General features: G+C 46.2%; 1 protein-coding gene across 1 annotated transcript in view; it reads right to left on the bottom strand.

Moving 5' to 3' along the window:
* The window catches only part of L3MBTL3 (L3MBTL histone methyl-lysine binding protein 3), a 165136-nt gene that overhangs the window by 27340 nt on the left and 122355 nt on the right, over positions 1–15441 (bottom strand). The window contains exon 17 of the mRNA XM_054996165.1: positions 8802–8951. Within this exon, the coding sequence (XP_054852140.1) occupies positions 8802–8951 (150 nt within the window). The remainder of the gene's footprint in view (positions 1–8801; positions 8952–15441) is intronic.

Below are 15441 nucleotides of genomic sequence, written 5' to 3'. Positions count from 1 at the left end.
TTTCCTGCAGTATTGCAATATCTATATTAAGTTTTGCTAATTTAGACAAAATTCTTTTTCGTTTGATTATATTATTAAGACCACGCACATTTTGGGAAAGTATGTTCACTCCATCTTGTAAAGACATTGTAACTTGGCACCGATATACTTAATTATATATGGATCAATTCTCCAGTATATATAATCAAACAAACTTGTAAATCTCCTTCTTCTGTTATGTCTGTCGTACAAAGTGTTTTTAAGAGAGGTTAGTTATATGTCTTGTAAAGCAGAACTTAATTGGTAGTTTTTAGGGACCAAACAGAGTTTTTTCCCTTTTAATAGGCTTGTGTACAAATTAAGAAGAGATCAGATCCTAATCAAATTCTATAGATAAATAGGCTGTCCATTAGCGACATTTAACTAGGCTTTCCCTGCCCACCTCTGGCTCCCTTGGAGACAGGCTAGGCATATTCAAAATACGTTTTTCGTCATATGCTTACCTGTAGATTGGGCTTCATCGGAAGCTTGATTCCTGAAGAGGAATTCAGCTGCTTGTTAATGTAGTGCCACATGCTTGGAGAACATGCGTTTTCCATTCCTCCTGCTTACCCTAAGGGAATTGGAGGATGTTGGAGGAACTGGCGAAGGAGCCCACCATTGATGAGCCTTCCCCAATTTTCTCTGAGGCTAGCAGCAGGCCTTTCAGGGCGAGGTAGGAGGAGAGGATGGTGGAGGTAGAGAAAGAGATTGTGGAAGTAGTGACTCCCACATTTCTACCCCTTTGCCCTCAGCTTGGACACTATGTGTCTGGCCCCATAGGAGCTCTTCACTTGAAGGGTCTCCTGGGATGCCTGCAGCTTTAGGGCAGCATGGGCTCCTCTTGTCCTCCAATGTCTGGGGCATTTTCAGAAGTCAGAGGACCCCTGGTATGTACAGTGCCAGCACTGTAGGGTTCGGGTCAGTTGAGGGAAGGATGTGAATCATCTCTTGACAACCAGCTTCAGGAACCACTTGAAGAAGCACCAGAATGCAGTGTGTTTGGGAACTAGCTTCAGGAACCACTTGAAGAAACACCAAAATGCAGTGTGTTCGGAAATGTCAGCTTCTGCACAACTTTGTAAAACGCAAGCAGTAGCCTTAGTTGACAATTCTCAGGACCCAAGAGTCCGATGTGATTATACCCCAAGCCTCATGAAAGGGAGCTAGCTTGTCCCTGAAAAGGTAGGGTTGTGCAGGCTGTGGGGTGGTCAGTCAGAAAAACAGGGTTTCTCACCTGTAACTGTTGATCGTCGAGTCTCTTCTGTGCAGACACACATTGGGACTGCGCAGGCGCAGGCCAGCCGCGGAGAAGATTCTTTTAGCTTCTAGAAATGTGACGGGGACGTTCGGGCCCACCGCGCATGCGCGTCGGTGTTCCCGCCAATTTTGAAGTACAAGTACCCGAACGTCCCCGGCATTCCCTCAGTTCACCTGAGCCGCCGGAGAAACAATGGAGTAAACCAAGCACTCACAGCGGGGCAGGCGGGAGGGAATGTGTGTCTGCACAGAAGAGACTCGACGATCAACAGTTACAGGTGAGAAACCCTGTTTATCGTCGTCGTCCTTCTGTGCAGCCCCACATTGGGAGAATAGCTAGCATCTCACCAATGGGGGCGGGTGTGAGTGTCTATGTGAACAAAGAATGCAGAACAGCCGTGCCAACAGCGGATTCACGGCGTGCATTCACGTCTACAGAATAATGTTTAATGAAAGTGTCAGCGGTAGACCACGTTGCAGCTTGGCAGACGTCCTGGAGTGGCACTCCTCGCAGGAAGGCAGCAGAGGCAGCTTGTGCTCGAGTAGAATGAGCAGTAATCAACAACGGGCACCGGACTCCAGCTTGCTGATAACAAAGTTTAATTGCAGACACAATCCAGCGAGAGATGGACTGGGCAGAAGCTGGCGAGCCCTTGCGAGGGCCAGAGTAACACAAGAACAGGGCAGGAGACTTCCTGAAACACTTGGTGCGATGTAAATAAAACAATAAAGCACGTTTCACATCCAATGTGTGTAGAGTACGTTCCTCTGGGGAAGAGGGTGTAGGAAAAAAGGAAGGAAGGACCACCTTTTGACGCAGGTGAAATTTGGAAACCACCTTGGGCAGGAACTGCATACTAGTGTGGAGCATGACCGTACCGGGGAAGAACTGCAGGAAGGGGGGGTCACACCTTAGAGCAGACAACTCCCCAACCCGCCTGGAGGAAGTGACTGCAACCAAAAAGGCCACCTTCTGCGTGAGCAGAGGCAAGGGACAGGTAGACAGGGGCTCAAAAGGGGAGAGCATCAGACGGGAGAGCACCAGGGTCAGGCTCCACTGAGGAATAGGATGGGCCCTAGGAGGAAAAGACTTTAGTAGGCCCTTCAGGAACTGTTTGGACAGCCAATGTGCAAACACAGTCCTCCCATCAATCTGCTCATGGAAGGCAGAGATAGCAGCCATGTGCACCTTAACACTGGAGAACGCCAGGCCTTGGGAGCACAGGTCCAGGAGGTAGTCCAGAATGACAGGCAGCGGGCAAGCGAAAGGGGAAACCCCTTTGGGGGCTAACCACCTAGAGAAACGTGACCACTTCCTCTGGTAGGACAACCTGGTAGACGGCTTCCTGGCATTCAGAATCACATTAAGCACCCTAGTAGAGAGGCCTAGTCTGGGGCGCAGAGGAGCCAGGCAGTCAGATTTAGCACTGCCACATCGTGATGCCACACTCCGTCCCTGAGTAGCAGGTCTGGGGCGTGTGGCAGCGGGAGACACCGCCCCTGTGACAGGGAAAGTAAAAGGGGGAACCAATCCTGGCGAGGCCACCGAGGGGCAATCAGGATACAGTGGGTTCGGAAAGCCCTGATCCTGGACAGGACCTTGTGAAGGAGTGGGAAGGGCGGGAAGGCATAAAAGAGCCCTGGAGACCAGGGTATCTGGAAGGCATCCCCCAGTGAACGATGGCCAATCCCGGCCCGGGAGCAGAACAGGGGAACCTGTGTGTTGTGGGCTGTGGCGAAGAGGTCGATGAGCGGGGTGCCCCACATGCGGAAAACCACATGGAGGTAAGCCCTGTTGAGGGACCACTCGTGTTGGGGCAAAAACACTCTGCTCAGCGCGTCTGCTGCTGTGTTGCTCTCCCCCGCAATATGAACGGCCTTGGGCAGGACGTTGTTGGTAATAGCCCAGTTCCAGAGCGTAGTCGCTTCCCTGCAGAGCTTGAGCGAGACCGTTCCTCCCTGCTTGTTGAGATAGTAACAGGCTGTGGTATTGTCCGACAGGACCTGCACCCTCTTGTTCCGAATGACATCTGCAAAAGAAGCAAGGGAGTAACGGATCGCTCTAAGCTCTAAGAGGTTAATGTGCATGTTTACCTCAAGGGAGGACCAAACACCCTGAGCAGACAGGCGCCCACAACGCCCTCCCCAGCCTAGATTGGAAGCGTCCGTAAAGACGGTGACCTCCGGCAGGAAGGGACCAAAAGGACAACCCTTGGACAAATTCTCAGGGACAGTCCACCACACCAAGGACCGCTGTATCACCCTCGGGATGGAAAACCCACGGTGTTGACTCATAGCGAGAGGGTTGAAAACCCGAACAAACCAGTTTTGCAGAGGCCGCATGTGCAGGCGAGCAAAACACACCACCCCTGTGGAGGAGGCCATGAGGCCCAACAAGGTTTGAATCAGGAGGGCAGTTTGGAACCGGTTATGCACGAAGTGGCGGGCCAGGCAGGACAGCCTGCTCAAGCGGTCCGGGGGTAGATAAGCCCGGCCCAGCAGAGAGTCAAAGTGGACTCCGATGAACCTAATGCTCGTACCTGGGGACAACACAGACTTCCCCAAATTGACCACTAGCCCCAGGCCGTCTAGCACGGACAAGGTGAGGGCGATAGAGGCCCGGAGGGAATCAGAGGAGGGACCCACCAGGAGCCAATCATCCAAATATGGATAGACAAAACAGCCACTAGACCGTAAATGTGCCACCACGGTGGCCATACATTTAGTGAACACCCTGGGCGCCGAGGCCAGGCCAAAGGGCAAGGCTGTGTACTCATAGACAGCGCCTCCACAGGTAAAACGGAGATATTTTCTGTGGCCCTCAAAGATGGAAATGTGGAAGTAGGCGTCTTTGAGATCCAAAATGGCCATCCAGACGCCTGACTCCAAGAGTTCCAATACTCGTGACAGAGTAAGCATCCTAAACTTTTCCACCCTCAAGTAAGTATTAAGGGCCCGAAGGTCCAAAATGGGACGAGACCCCCCATCTTTCTTATCCACAAGAAAGTATCTTGAATAAAATCCCCAAGGGGAAGCAGAGACATCGACCACCCGGACAGCACCTTTGTTAACCAACTCCAAAACATTATTTTGTAACACAACATTACAACAAGAAGCACAACGAGGGGGGTGCGAAAGAGGGGGTGCAGTGGTAAACGATAACTTATAACCACGGGCCACAATAGAGAGGACCCAGCTATCAGTAGTAATGAGTCGCCAATGGGGCAAGAAAGGCCGTAGCCTGTCCAAGAACAAGATATTAACAGTGTCCTTGCAGGCCAACTGGGAAGCGTCCTGGTCTAGTCAAAAGACCGTGGGCTTTTGCGCCGAAGTCGAGGGCTTGGGCGAGGGAGGCTGCAGTCGTCCCTTGGACCGGCCGGAGCGTCTCGAAGAGTGGCGCTGCTGGCCAGAGTAGGAACGGTGGCCATAGGATTGACCGGAGGAGAACCTTCCTTGGCGCTGTTGGAACTGCTGGTAGGGGGACTGATAGGACCGGAACCTGCCGTACCGATATCTCGGACCCGTCTGCGGAACCGAAGGCGCAACCCCGAGGGACTTGGCCGTCTGCTGGTTCTTCTTCATGAGGGAAAGGGACTCATCCGTTTTCTCTGAGAAGAGCTGGGGACCCTCAAATGGGAAATCCTCGACCTTGGCCTTCTTCTCGGGGGGCAGGGCCGTAGATCGAAGCCAGGCGTGCCGACGCAAGAGCACGGAGGATGCCATCGCACGTGCAGCAGAGTCGGCGGCGTCCTTGCCAGCTGTCATCTGTTGCTTTGACAACCGGAAAGCCTCAGCCTGGAGAGCCTTGACCAAGGCACGGCGATCGTCGGGAAGGTCAGAGAGGTAGGAGGATAGTCGCTTCCACAAGAAGAGATTGTAGGAGCCCATTATCACTTGGAAATTGGCGATACGGAACCCCAGGGAAGCCGAAGAATACACCTTCCGACCGATGCCATCTAGCTTTCTGCCCTCCCGATCCGACGGAGCCGAAGAGGAACCGCGTCGGAACCGAGCTTGACCCTCCTCGGCCACGATGGAAGAGGGTTTCGGATGGGTGAAGAGGTAAGGGCAATCCTCCTGCTTGAGCCGATAATATTTCTCGACCTTCTTGGCCGTAGGCGGAACGGAAGCAGGGGTCTGCCAGAGCGCGAGGGCATTGTCGACGAGATCCTCGACAGGGGGGAACGCCACCGAGGCAGGAGAGCCAGAGTACAGCGGCTCCAGCAGCTTGCTCTTGGGCTTTGAGGTGGAAGAGGCGACATCCAGCTCCAGTGCCGCGGCCATCCGGACCAGCTGCTCCGCGAACACTCTGTAGTCGTCATTAGGAGACGACGAACGGAGCTCCCCCACAGCATCATCAGGGGAAGGGTCGGAAGCCGCGTCCGAGGAGTACTCTGATGGAGACGCCAGGCCCTCTTCATCCTCGGAGTCGGAGAAAACCGCCGGGGTCTGCGTCGGAACCGAAGGGCGCTCCGTCGGAACCGAGGTACAAGGCTCGGGAGCCGAAAGATGGCGATGCGGCCGAGCAGCAGGCGGAGCAAGTGGCAGAGTCGACGGCGCCGGAACCGAGGTCAAGGGCGCCGATGGGCCAGGCAGGAAGGGGGCGGACTGCTGGATCCAAGCCACGAAATCTTGCCAGGAGGCCACGTTCCCAAAGCCCGGGACAGGCTGCCAAGGAGGTAGAGCAGCAGGCACTGGAACGGATCGGTGAAACGGCGCCGGAACCGACAAGACTGGCTGCGCCGGAACGGAGGCCTCCGACGGGACCGGAGCAGATGGCAGGGAGCGTTCAAACTCCTGGAACGGTTCCGAAAAACAAGGGAACGATTCATAGTCGTCCGGAACCACCGGAGGAGGCGTACGAGGAGGCGAAGGGGTGTGCAGGAGACTCCTGACGTCCTCAGCAGGAGGGGCCGATCTGGGAGGCGAACCAGCCAATGATGTCGGGGCCGGCGATAAAGCACGGCTCTTGGCTTTCGACTTGGCCTTTGCCTTTTTTGGCGGGGGCTCCGAAGAAGCCGCAGTGGCCAAAGGCTTGGAAGAAGGCTTCGACGAAGCGCGTTTCTTCGCCTTCCGACTGGACGGAACACTCACGGAACCGGAGGCAGTCGAGCCCTCCGGAACGGGCGGCCCCGTCGGATCCGAGGGGAGCGGTTCCGGCGACTTACGCGGAGCCGGCGAGGGAGCGACAGAGCTGGGCTTGCTCCCGGACGATCCAGACGGTTTGGGCGGCAGAAGGTTGGCGTCCCAAAGGAAGGCTCGGAGCCTGGCCTTGCGGTCGTTCCGCGCCTTCGGGGTGAAGGCCATGCAGAACTTACAGCGCTCCACGACGTGCCCCTCGCCCAAACAGATAAGGCACAGGTCATGACCGTCTGAGTGGGTCATTTTAGTACCACATTGCTGGCATTTTTTAAATAGAGAGGAATGGGACATGGTGGAGGCGTGTCCCAGAAAATGAAGCGATAACTCACAAGCGACGAACAGTCCGAAGACACGAGCGACAGCTAAAGAACCTTTTCGAACGGCGGCGAAAAAGGAACTGAGGGAATGCCGGGGACGTTCGGGTACTTGTACTTCAAAATTGGCGGGAACACCGACGCGCATGCGCGGTGGGCCCGAACGTCCCCGTCACATTTCTAGAAGCTAAAAGAATCTTCTCCGCGGCTGGCCTGCGCCTGCGCAGTCCCAATGTGGGGCTGCACAGAAGGACGACGACGATCAGTTTAGTTTGTGTTCCAGGCTTGATTTATGTCTGTAAAAGGCACAGGGAGTGGGCAGGGTTCTTTCTAGAGCTGTTTTGGCCTTTGAGGGAGGACTCATGGAAGTCAGGTCCACAAGCAACCACCAGATGACTTGATGCCATGTGACTTACATGACTCACCCATGCCTGGCTGCTTACTACTGTTCAACAAAACAATGACACTTCCCGTACTGTAACAGTGAAACTAAAGAGAACCCTCACGGGAAGAAACAACAATTACACGCTTTAGAAGATACAACCGCCGTGCTAAAGAAGATACAGCTGCTCAGGTCCGGGAGTGAATAATTGTTACAGCGTTTAAGGGTTTACCACACAGTGTTGGCTTGGCCACGCCCCTGAGGAAGAATCTGCACGAAATCTGAGCTTTCCAGCCGACCCCAGATCGGACCTTACCATGTATGGATATAGCTGTGCATGAATGCTATTTTGTATAAAGAAGATACAGGACACATTTCTTTTGGACTTTTGTATTTTCCTGGACTACTTGGAGATATATAAGCGTTTTCCAGTTCATGGAAGAATTATTGTATATATTGTATAATTTGCAATTGGTCATCCTATTGATTGGTATATTTACATAAGAAATACGTATGGCCCTTCGGGCACTTATGATAGAGTTGTTTATTGGGTTGTTTATTGGTTGTAATTGTTGTTTCTTCCCGTGAGGGTTCTCTTTAGTTTCACTACTACTGTTCAACAGCAGGCTCCCTTCTAGAAAAGCTAGTGTAATGTAGTGTTTAGAGTTTTGGGATAGGATCTGGAAGATCCAGGTTAAAATTCCCACTCTACCATGGAAGCTTGCTAGGTGACCTTGGGCCAGTCACACACTCTCAGCCTAATTCACCTCACAGGTTTGTTGAGTGGATAATATGGAGAATGATGTAAGCTGCTTTGGGTTCCCATTGGGGGAAAAGGTGGGTATAAATGAAGTAAATTAATAAATATAGATGAAGATAGGGGGCTGTTTAGTGAGTTTGAAGGACAGAAGAATGTAGGGAAAGGTGAACATATGGGGGCTGCTAGGAGGAGGAGTGGAAATAGTGTGGATAAGGGGGTACAGGGAAAAGTCATTGCAGGTTCCCCACCATGCAACTGGGTGCTGACTCAGCCAGCACCATGCAACTGGACCATATGAGAGAGGTTGCCAGAGAAGGGGAAGAAGGAAAAGGTGAAGACAGAGGTAGGACAAAGGTGGGCAAGAAGGAGAGATGAAAGTAGGAAAAGGCTATGGGGAGCAGAGAAGGGAAAAAGGACACGGTGAGGGAGGGGAAAATGAAATCCCTCCCCCAAGTCCTTACAGGTCTCCACTTATATAAATATATTGTTTGGATTCAAAGAATGGTGTAAGTTGCACAGCCTCTGTTTATATGACATCAGTCTCTCATACAGCATATGCGTTGTAATCTTTTGAAACTGTACAGAGTTCCAAAAGAATTTTTTTGGTATGACACAAGGGTGTGCTACTCAAAGTTGTTGTTTTTTAAGTCCACTGGGATTATATACAAGCCATTGATAATGCCTGAAACAGAAATTTGGATCTCAGCCTTTGAATGATAGCTCAGTGATTCAACAGAACTTACCCATAAACCAAGAATGAATCAAACAGAAATTTTAAAAGCAACATACATATAAAAAATCATCACTGGTCTATGTTGCTAATATTCCCCGTGAATGGACAGTGCATAGCATACATATCTGAGCCTTCAGGCACTATTAGCTATGTCATAAAGTAGAAATATAATTTTGCTGTTATCATAATTACTTGATTACAGGAGAGGCTGATCTTTCAGTTACTTCTGTCTTTCTGTTCCAATGTGCTGGTGGATTATTTAAAGGCATCTCACCACTCAAACGATCTGAAAGGATCTGTGCTTTGTTCAGGTTCATCTCAGAGTATGGGCAGCTGACGGCACTGAAAAATTGAAGTGGACAAGAGAGACTACCATTAGTTCAGACTCTGAAAAGACCTCCTAGTTGAACTGAACACCCAATGGATTGCAACTTGCCAGGAACTTGTCTGAACTCATTAACACAGAGAAGGAGCAACACCTTGTGGCATTCCAGCTTCACAACACTGCCAATTAAATTTGACTGCCGGAGTGTCACAAAGCACAGATTCCTTATTAGAGAAACTTACTGATGCAGGCACTACATTTGTGATGGAAATTATTCATATAGACAGAGAAACAGTATGTTCAATTTTAATGCTATAATAACGAAGATACCATAATCCAAATTTTAAACTTCACATTTAACTCCTAGGGCTGTATTCTGTATTCTGAAAACCCTAGAGTACAGGGGTTCCCAAGTATACTGTGAACGCTGCATGATAGCTGTTTTTTTGTTTTGTCTTTTGGAGGGGACCATTCAGAATATACTACAGCTATTTTAATGTGATACACCTTCCTTGTTTTAGTGTATAAGAGAAACATTTGCTAATTTGTGATATTTTTAGGGCTCCACTGTTCCTTTCTATTCACAACAGGAACAAAAGGCTAATTATGATGAACAGGTTTTTAAAAAAAATTATTTACATTATTTATAGTCCACTTTTCTCACAGAGCTTCAAGGTAGATTAAACAGTGTAAGTCAGTATGATCAACAACTGGGACATTTAATGAGCAGGCAATAAAAATACAACAGGAATTTGAAATAAGCAGAAATCTTATACAGAGCTGAAACAATGCTGGAAACAGAACATAAGCACATTGACATGACCGCAGTAGGATGGACTCTGTCTACAATGACCCTTAGACCTCATTTATATGGCAAATATACACAGACATCATATGCCAACCTCAAGATCTCTGCACTTCAGTCTGGCTGCGTTGGCCCAGTTCTTTCCCCCCTTCTGTAGCGTTCCATTTAATCTGTTCAATACTCTAAGATATCACATCTTTACAGGACTGGATGTGCAACTGGCCTTCAAATAATCTACTGCTTTTAACCTGCCTTATCTCTTCTAATGCTATTAGTTGTCCTGCTTTGATGTTACAGTGAGGTGTTGGAAGTGAAACAGGTTGCTTACCGGCATCTGATGTTCTTCAAGTAGCCATCTGTGCAGGCACATTATTGGGCCTGTGTGCCTGTACACAGCAAGCTTCTAGAGCTAAACTAAAAGAAATGAGGAGACAGGCCTCACTCCATTTGAGGGAGAGAGCACTAACATCAATGGCTTGAGAAGTGCTAAGAGTTCTTGGAACCTTTTTTTTTTTTGCTCATACACCATCTTTGACATTACAACAATGTACTTTGCAAGGACAAATTGTTGATGAAAATTGTAATAATTTCAGACCCTTTTACCTCTTATTGCAAGCTGTCTTTCAGGTTTGTTATGTGTCTGAAAGTTGGCATATGAAGATTTTAGATATTTATGCTGGAAACTGGTTCCTTATATATTTTGTAATTTAATATATTTTATGTATTTTTAAAAATAGAATGGAAAACGTGACAAAATTCACATTTCTTTTGTCAGAAAAAGTTTCAAAGTCAAAGTGATCTAGTTAGGAGCTGACATTTGCATTGTACTGCACAGAGCTCCTAGGTGCCAAACATTTTCTCTAAAATTACACTTCCAAATTTTGATAGTAATATATTACTGCCAACAGAACGCACAAAATGAAGTTCCCATTTCCTTTACCAGAGATAACAGAAAGTATATTAAAGTGATTCTCTTTTTCTTCGTCAGCAAGCCAAAACACCTGCGGTGAGATAGAATTACTCTTTCCTTTTCATTTATCCTTATTCCAAGAAAACCTGTCTTTGTACAACAAAAGAAAGCTCCATGCATTGTACCTGTTTTTTCATCTTCAAGCCTGTATCTATCATTCCATACACCTTTCTATGTTTACCTCTCTGCTGCATGCTTGACTTTAATATAATACATTTTTTCAGAAAAATAACCCTACAATGTGTTAGCCAGATGCATAATCATCCTGAAATAGTCAACATAATGAGATAGATCGCCCCCAGTAATGTGCAACAGCAATCCCCCTCTCTTTTACAATTTTTCTGTCAACCTTTATGTGGTCAGGTCGAAGAACTGTTTACTGTATTTATCCTACTTTATTTCCACCAAATCCTATTTTGAAAAATAGATTTCATGGGTTCATGCATTCTCATCTTCCTTTCTCTCATATAGCTGCACATTCAGTTTGCTTTTAGCACAACATCCCTCAATATTCAGATGTGCAAATTATTGTTTGCACTCATCTCCCAACAAGAATTGCAAGCCAGAATTTCAAGTGAGTTTCCCAAGTTCTGGGCTGAATCCACATTACCTCGGAGCGTCCCGGTGTTGCACTAAATGTTTGCTAAACACCCAGAAGTATAGCATCTTTCAAGCGTGATTCAGAAATCGCGCTTGAAAGACGCTATACTTCCCGGTGTTTAGCGAACATTTAGTGCAACACCGGGATGCGCCAAGGTAATGTGGATTCATCCCTGGTTTGGAGGGGATGTGCAAATTATAGTTTACCGATCTAGATATCACAGCAAACTATGGTTTGTATGAATTAGTATATAAAATAAAGCCACATGCAGGAGGTGATGAGAAAAAGAGAGCACAATCCTGCAGCTTCCTTCTGATCTTCCAGATCATAGTTTGAAGAATTGTCTGAACTGATCTAATGCTCTGAATTCACTGATAAATCCTGCTGAACCACACAACCTCCAGTTCTTAGTAACAGGACAAAAATGTATCCTGCTATATCCTACATTGTGATTTAACAATAAAACACAATGGGACATGATATTTCCTTTAAATATGTACATCTATCGGAAAAGAAGAGAGTTGGTGGAGAGAAAAAAACATATAATTCACTTGACATCATCTTGGCTAAGAAGGGATTTTGAAGGCTTTTAGGCTTTCATTTTAAATAAGATCAAGAGTATGTCTAATAGCATGCTAAACCTTGCAGTGCTCTTTCACTAGTTTCAGTGTAAGGCAAGACAATAAAGACATCAATGTTTCTGTGGTTCACTCTGTTTTATGAACTCTCTTTGAGTGAACATGGATAGGTGTCCTACATTTACAAGATCAAAGAGTAAAAGTAACATTCCCACTAAAGAAATGGTGATTGAACTACACAGCAGTTAATCTTTCTCAAGACAGAAAAAACAATATAGCTAGGAGCTGGGGAGCAGAACAGACACATTATCTTAGAGTTGTGTAACTGGTCAGTACAAATTCAGTTGAATATTCCTGTAATTTGGAGAGTATGGGTAATGATGAAGACTATGTAGAAAGAAGGGGGATCAAATAAGCAAGGGGAAACTGGGAGGGCTGCAGCTAAGTAGGAACAGATGGAGGTCTCTGAGGCTGAGGTGCATAGCTTCTCAAATACCACCCACCCTGTAGCCATGATACTTAGAATTTTTTTTAAAAAATAGTGAAGCTGCTATTTTCATTTTCTGCTCAAGGTTCCCTCTCGGTAGCTGTGTGTGTGTGCTCTGTCTCAAGTAGCAGCTGATTTATGGTGAATACACAGGGTTTTCAGGGCAAGAGATGTTCAGAACTGGTTTGTCATTGCCTGCTTCTGCGTAGCTATCCTGCACTTCCTTGGTAGTCCCAACCAAATACTGGCCAGGGCTGACCCTACTTAGCTTCTGAGATCCGATGAGATCAACGTAGCTGCACAGGAGATATCTTTAACACCTCAAGGCAGGGTTTTTTTTGTATTTTTAAAAATACAGCTAGTTCTGCATCTTATGACTGTGTGTTAACTATGACATCTTCTTGCAGACAGAGCAGCAAAGCTCATCTGTAATTGATGCTTTTTGAGTGGGCAACCATTGGGCTTTGCAACTTTATACAACACCATCTGGAAACTTGGGGCCCATGGGCAAGGTTACTCCAAACATTTTGTGAGCGCTTAAAATGGACAAAGTGCAAGCTCTTCTTATGCCATCCTGGTAACACAAAATAGAATTTTTTTAGTTTTCTAGGAATGTGGATAGGGACTATCTCTGGAGACAGAATTTTGAAGGGTGGCAGTTCATATAGCCACCGCCACCACCACCACATGCAATCACCTTGCTTCTGTGATAATTGATCATTGGGAACCAATAGCTTAGCCCTGAGAACTTTAATCTGTTGAACAAATCTAAATCTTAATGTATTTGTCATAGTTATTTCCTGTAAAAATTTGAAATATGTTTTATTATGCAAAGGATTTCAACACAGGGAAAGGGAGAAGCCATTTTACTTCTATAGATACTAATAGCCAATGGTGGTTTTCAACTGAATACCAGAAAAAGGTTTTGTGTGATGCTGGTCTTTTTGTATGAGCATTTCTGAAAGCTTTTCAGGCCCCTTCCTACACCTGTTCATCTGGCCTCTGATTAGAAGTTATTATCCAGTAAGAGCTTTTAAAATCTGTACTGATCCTTTTTTCTAAGTGGAAAAAACAAAGTTACTCATGGTTTGATAGGATCTCACTAGTTAAATCTCTTATTCTCCCTAAGTTTGTGTTTCTATTCCGATCCCTCCCAGTTAAAATACATCCAAGAAAAATACAGCTTTGGCAAAGGGCTCTCAATGAGTTTATTTGGTCTGGTCGCAAACCAAGAGTTGGGTTCTGGACGTTACGTCGGCCCTCAGGTTTAGGTGGTCTCAATGTCCCAGACCTGTCTTTATATCATGCTGCCTCTTCTTTGGCTCCATTGATTCAGGCTTTAAGAATGAACCCAACAGAAGCCTGGATCTCTGTAGAAAGTTTCTTTTCTTCACCACTTTCCTAACCAGTAACCATCTGGTCCTCAGCTAAAACCAAGCCAGTTGTGACTTCCTCCAATTCCCTATTAGATAACATGCTGAAAACCTGGGATAAATATGGGAAGATCTTAGCCCCAGGTATCTCTCCCCTAACATCTTTCATTAACCAAGATTGGTTTCCCCCAGGAAAGGATTTAAGAGAGTTTAGGGAATGGAAAGACTCTGGGATATTGTTGATTATTAATTGGATTAAAAATGGGACAATTCTGGATAAATCTATAGTGGAAGAAAGGTTTGGAATTAGGATATCTTGGTTTAGATATCTTCATCTGAAACATCTGTTCACCAAGCTGATCAGGTCCAAGGATTTGCTTCAGCTCCTGACTCCTTTTGAGGAAATGATTTGGAGTGGGAAAGATGGTAAACAGGGTAGGATTTCAACCCTCTACAAATTATTATTAAGGGTGACACGTAAAGACCCTTTGCCATACCAAAACAAATAGACTGATTCTTTAAAATTGGCTTTCTTGGAATCTGATTGGAAACACATATGGAACTCCCCTGCCAACAAATTTAGTTGTTGGAATATTAAACTCCAGTTTTACCAGCGGTTGTCCAATTGGTATTTAACACCACATAAATTGAATCAGATGAATAGGTCGTTGAGACCTCTATGCTGGAGATCTTGTAAGCAGGAAGGCACGACCCTATATATGTGGTGGGAATGCCATCTCGTTCAGGAATTTTAGAGAGTGGTTCACAAAGAGATATCCAACATGGTGGGTCTTTCGTTGCCATACTCCCCAGAATTTTTCCTATTGGATTTTTGGCCCGACTCTGTGCTAGATAGGAATACCAGATTTGACATTAGTTGCCTCTGTTCATCTGGTCATTGCTGGGAATTGGAAATCCCTCGTAGGCCCATTGCTAAAAAAATGGTATCAGAAAATTTGGGAGCAATATTTGATGAGTAGGATTATGCACAATCCGTTTTTTGGGAACCTGCATATGGTAGTCCCTTTATTTGAGTATGATAAAATATGGAAACCAGTTTTAGATGTTTTAAATGCCAAAGAAGTAATCCCCCCAATGCAACAAAGTTTAAATGTTTGTTTATTGTAATTCTTGGGTTTTTAACAATTTGCCAAGAGTTGTTTTGATCCTTTCTTTTATAGTTTAATTTTAATCCCTTTCTTGTTTGTATTTTATGGTTTTATCATTTCTTGTATTAAATCTTTTTCTTCTTTATTAAAATTTTTTTAAAAAATATCCAGTAAGAAAATTTCTTGCTTTCTCCAGCACCAAGTACCATTCAGTCAAGGAATGAGAGAACTGGGCCAGGGCCTTATGAGTTGTATCTTTGCTTTTGAAGGGCAGCTGATATAAATTCAAGGGGACAGAGAAGATTCTGCAGAACATGTGCGGTTTGCCATGCATACTGTGAAAAAGAAACCCTGGAAACTTATCACAAAAGTTCTTTCTACTCTGAGGCAGGGAGGTTATCGTAACATGGGTGATTCCCACCAATTAGTCAAGGAGGCAGGTCTTAGGTATTAATTTCCTGTTTCCACTGGTTGGGAGTCACCCACTCTTCAGTTTGGCAATTCCCCATGCCACAAATCTCCTCATGATTTAGTACAGTGACACTTTAGATACCAACAAGATTTTCTAGGAATAAGATTTCAAG

This window comes from Eublepharis macularius, chromosome 1 (assembly GCF_028583425.1).
Source record: "Eublepharis macularius isolate TG4126 chromosome 1, MPM_Emac_v1.0, whole genome shotgun sequence".
NCBI lineage: Eukaryota > Metazoa > Chordata > Lepidosauria > Squamata > Eublepharidae > Eublepharis > Eublepharis macularius.
Note: the sequence above shows the minus strand (reverse complement) of the source record. Positions and strands in the feature narration are given on the sequence as shown.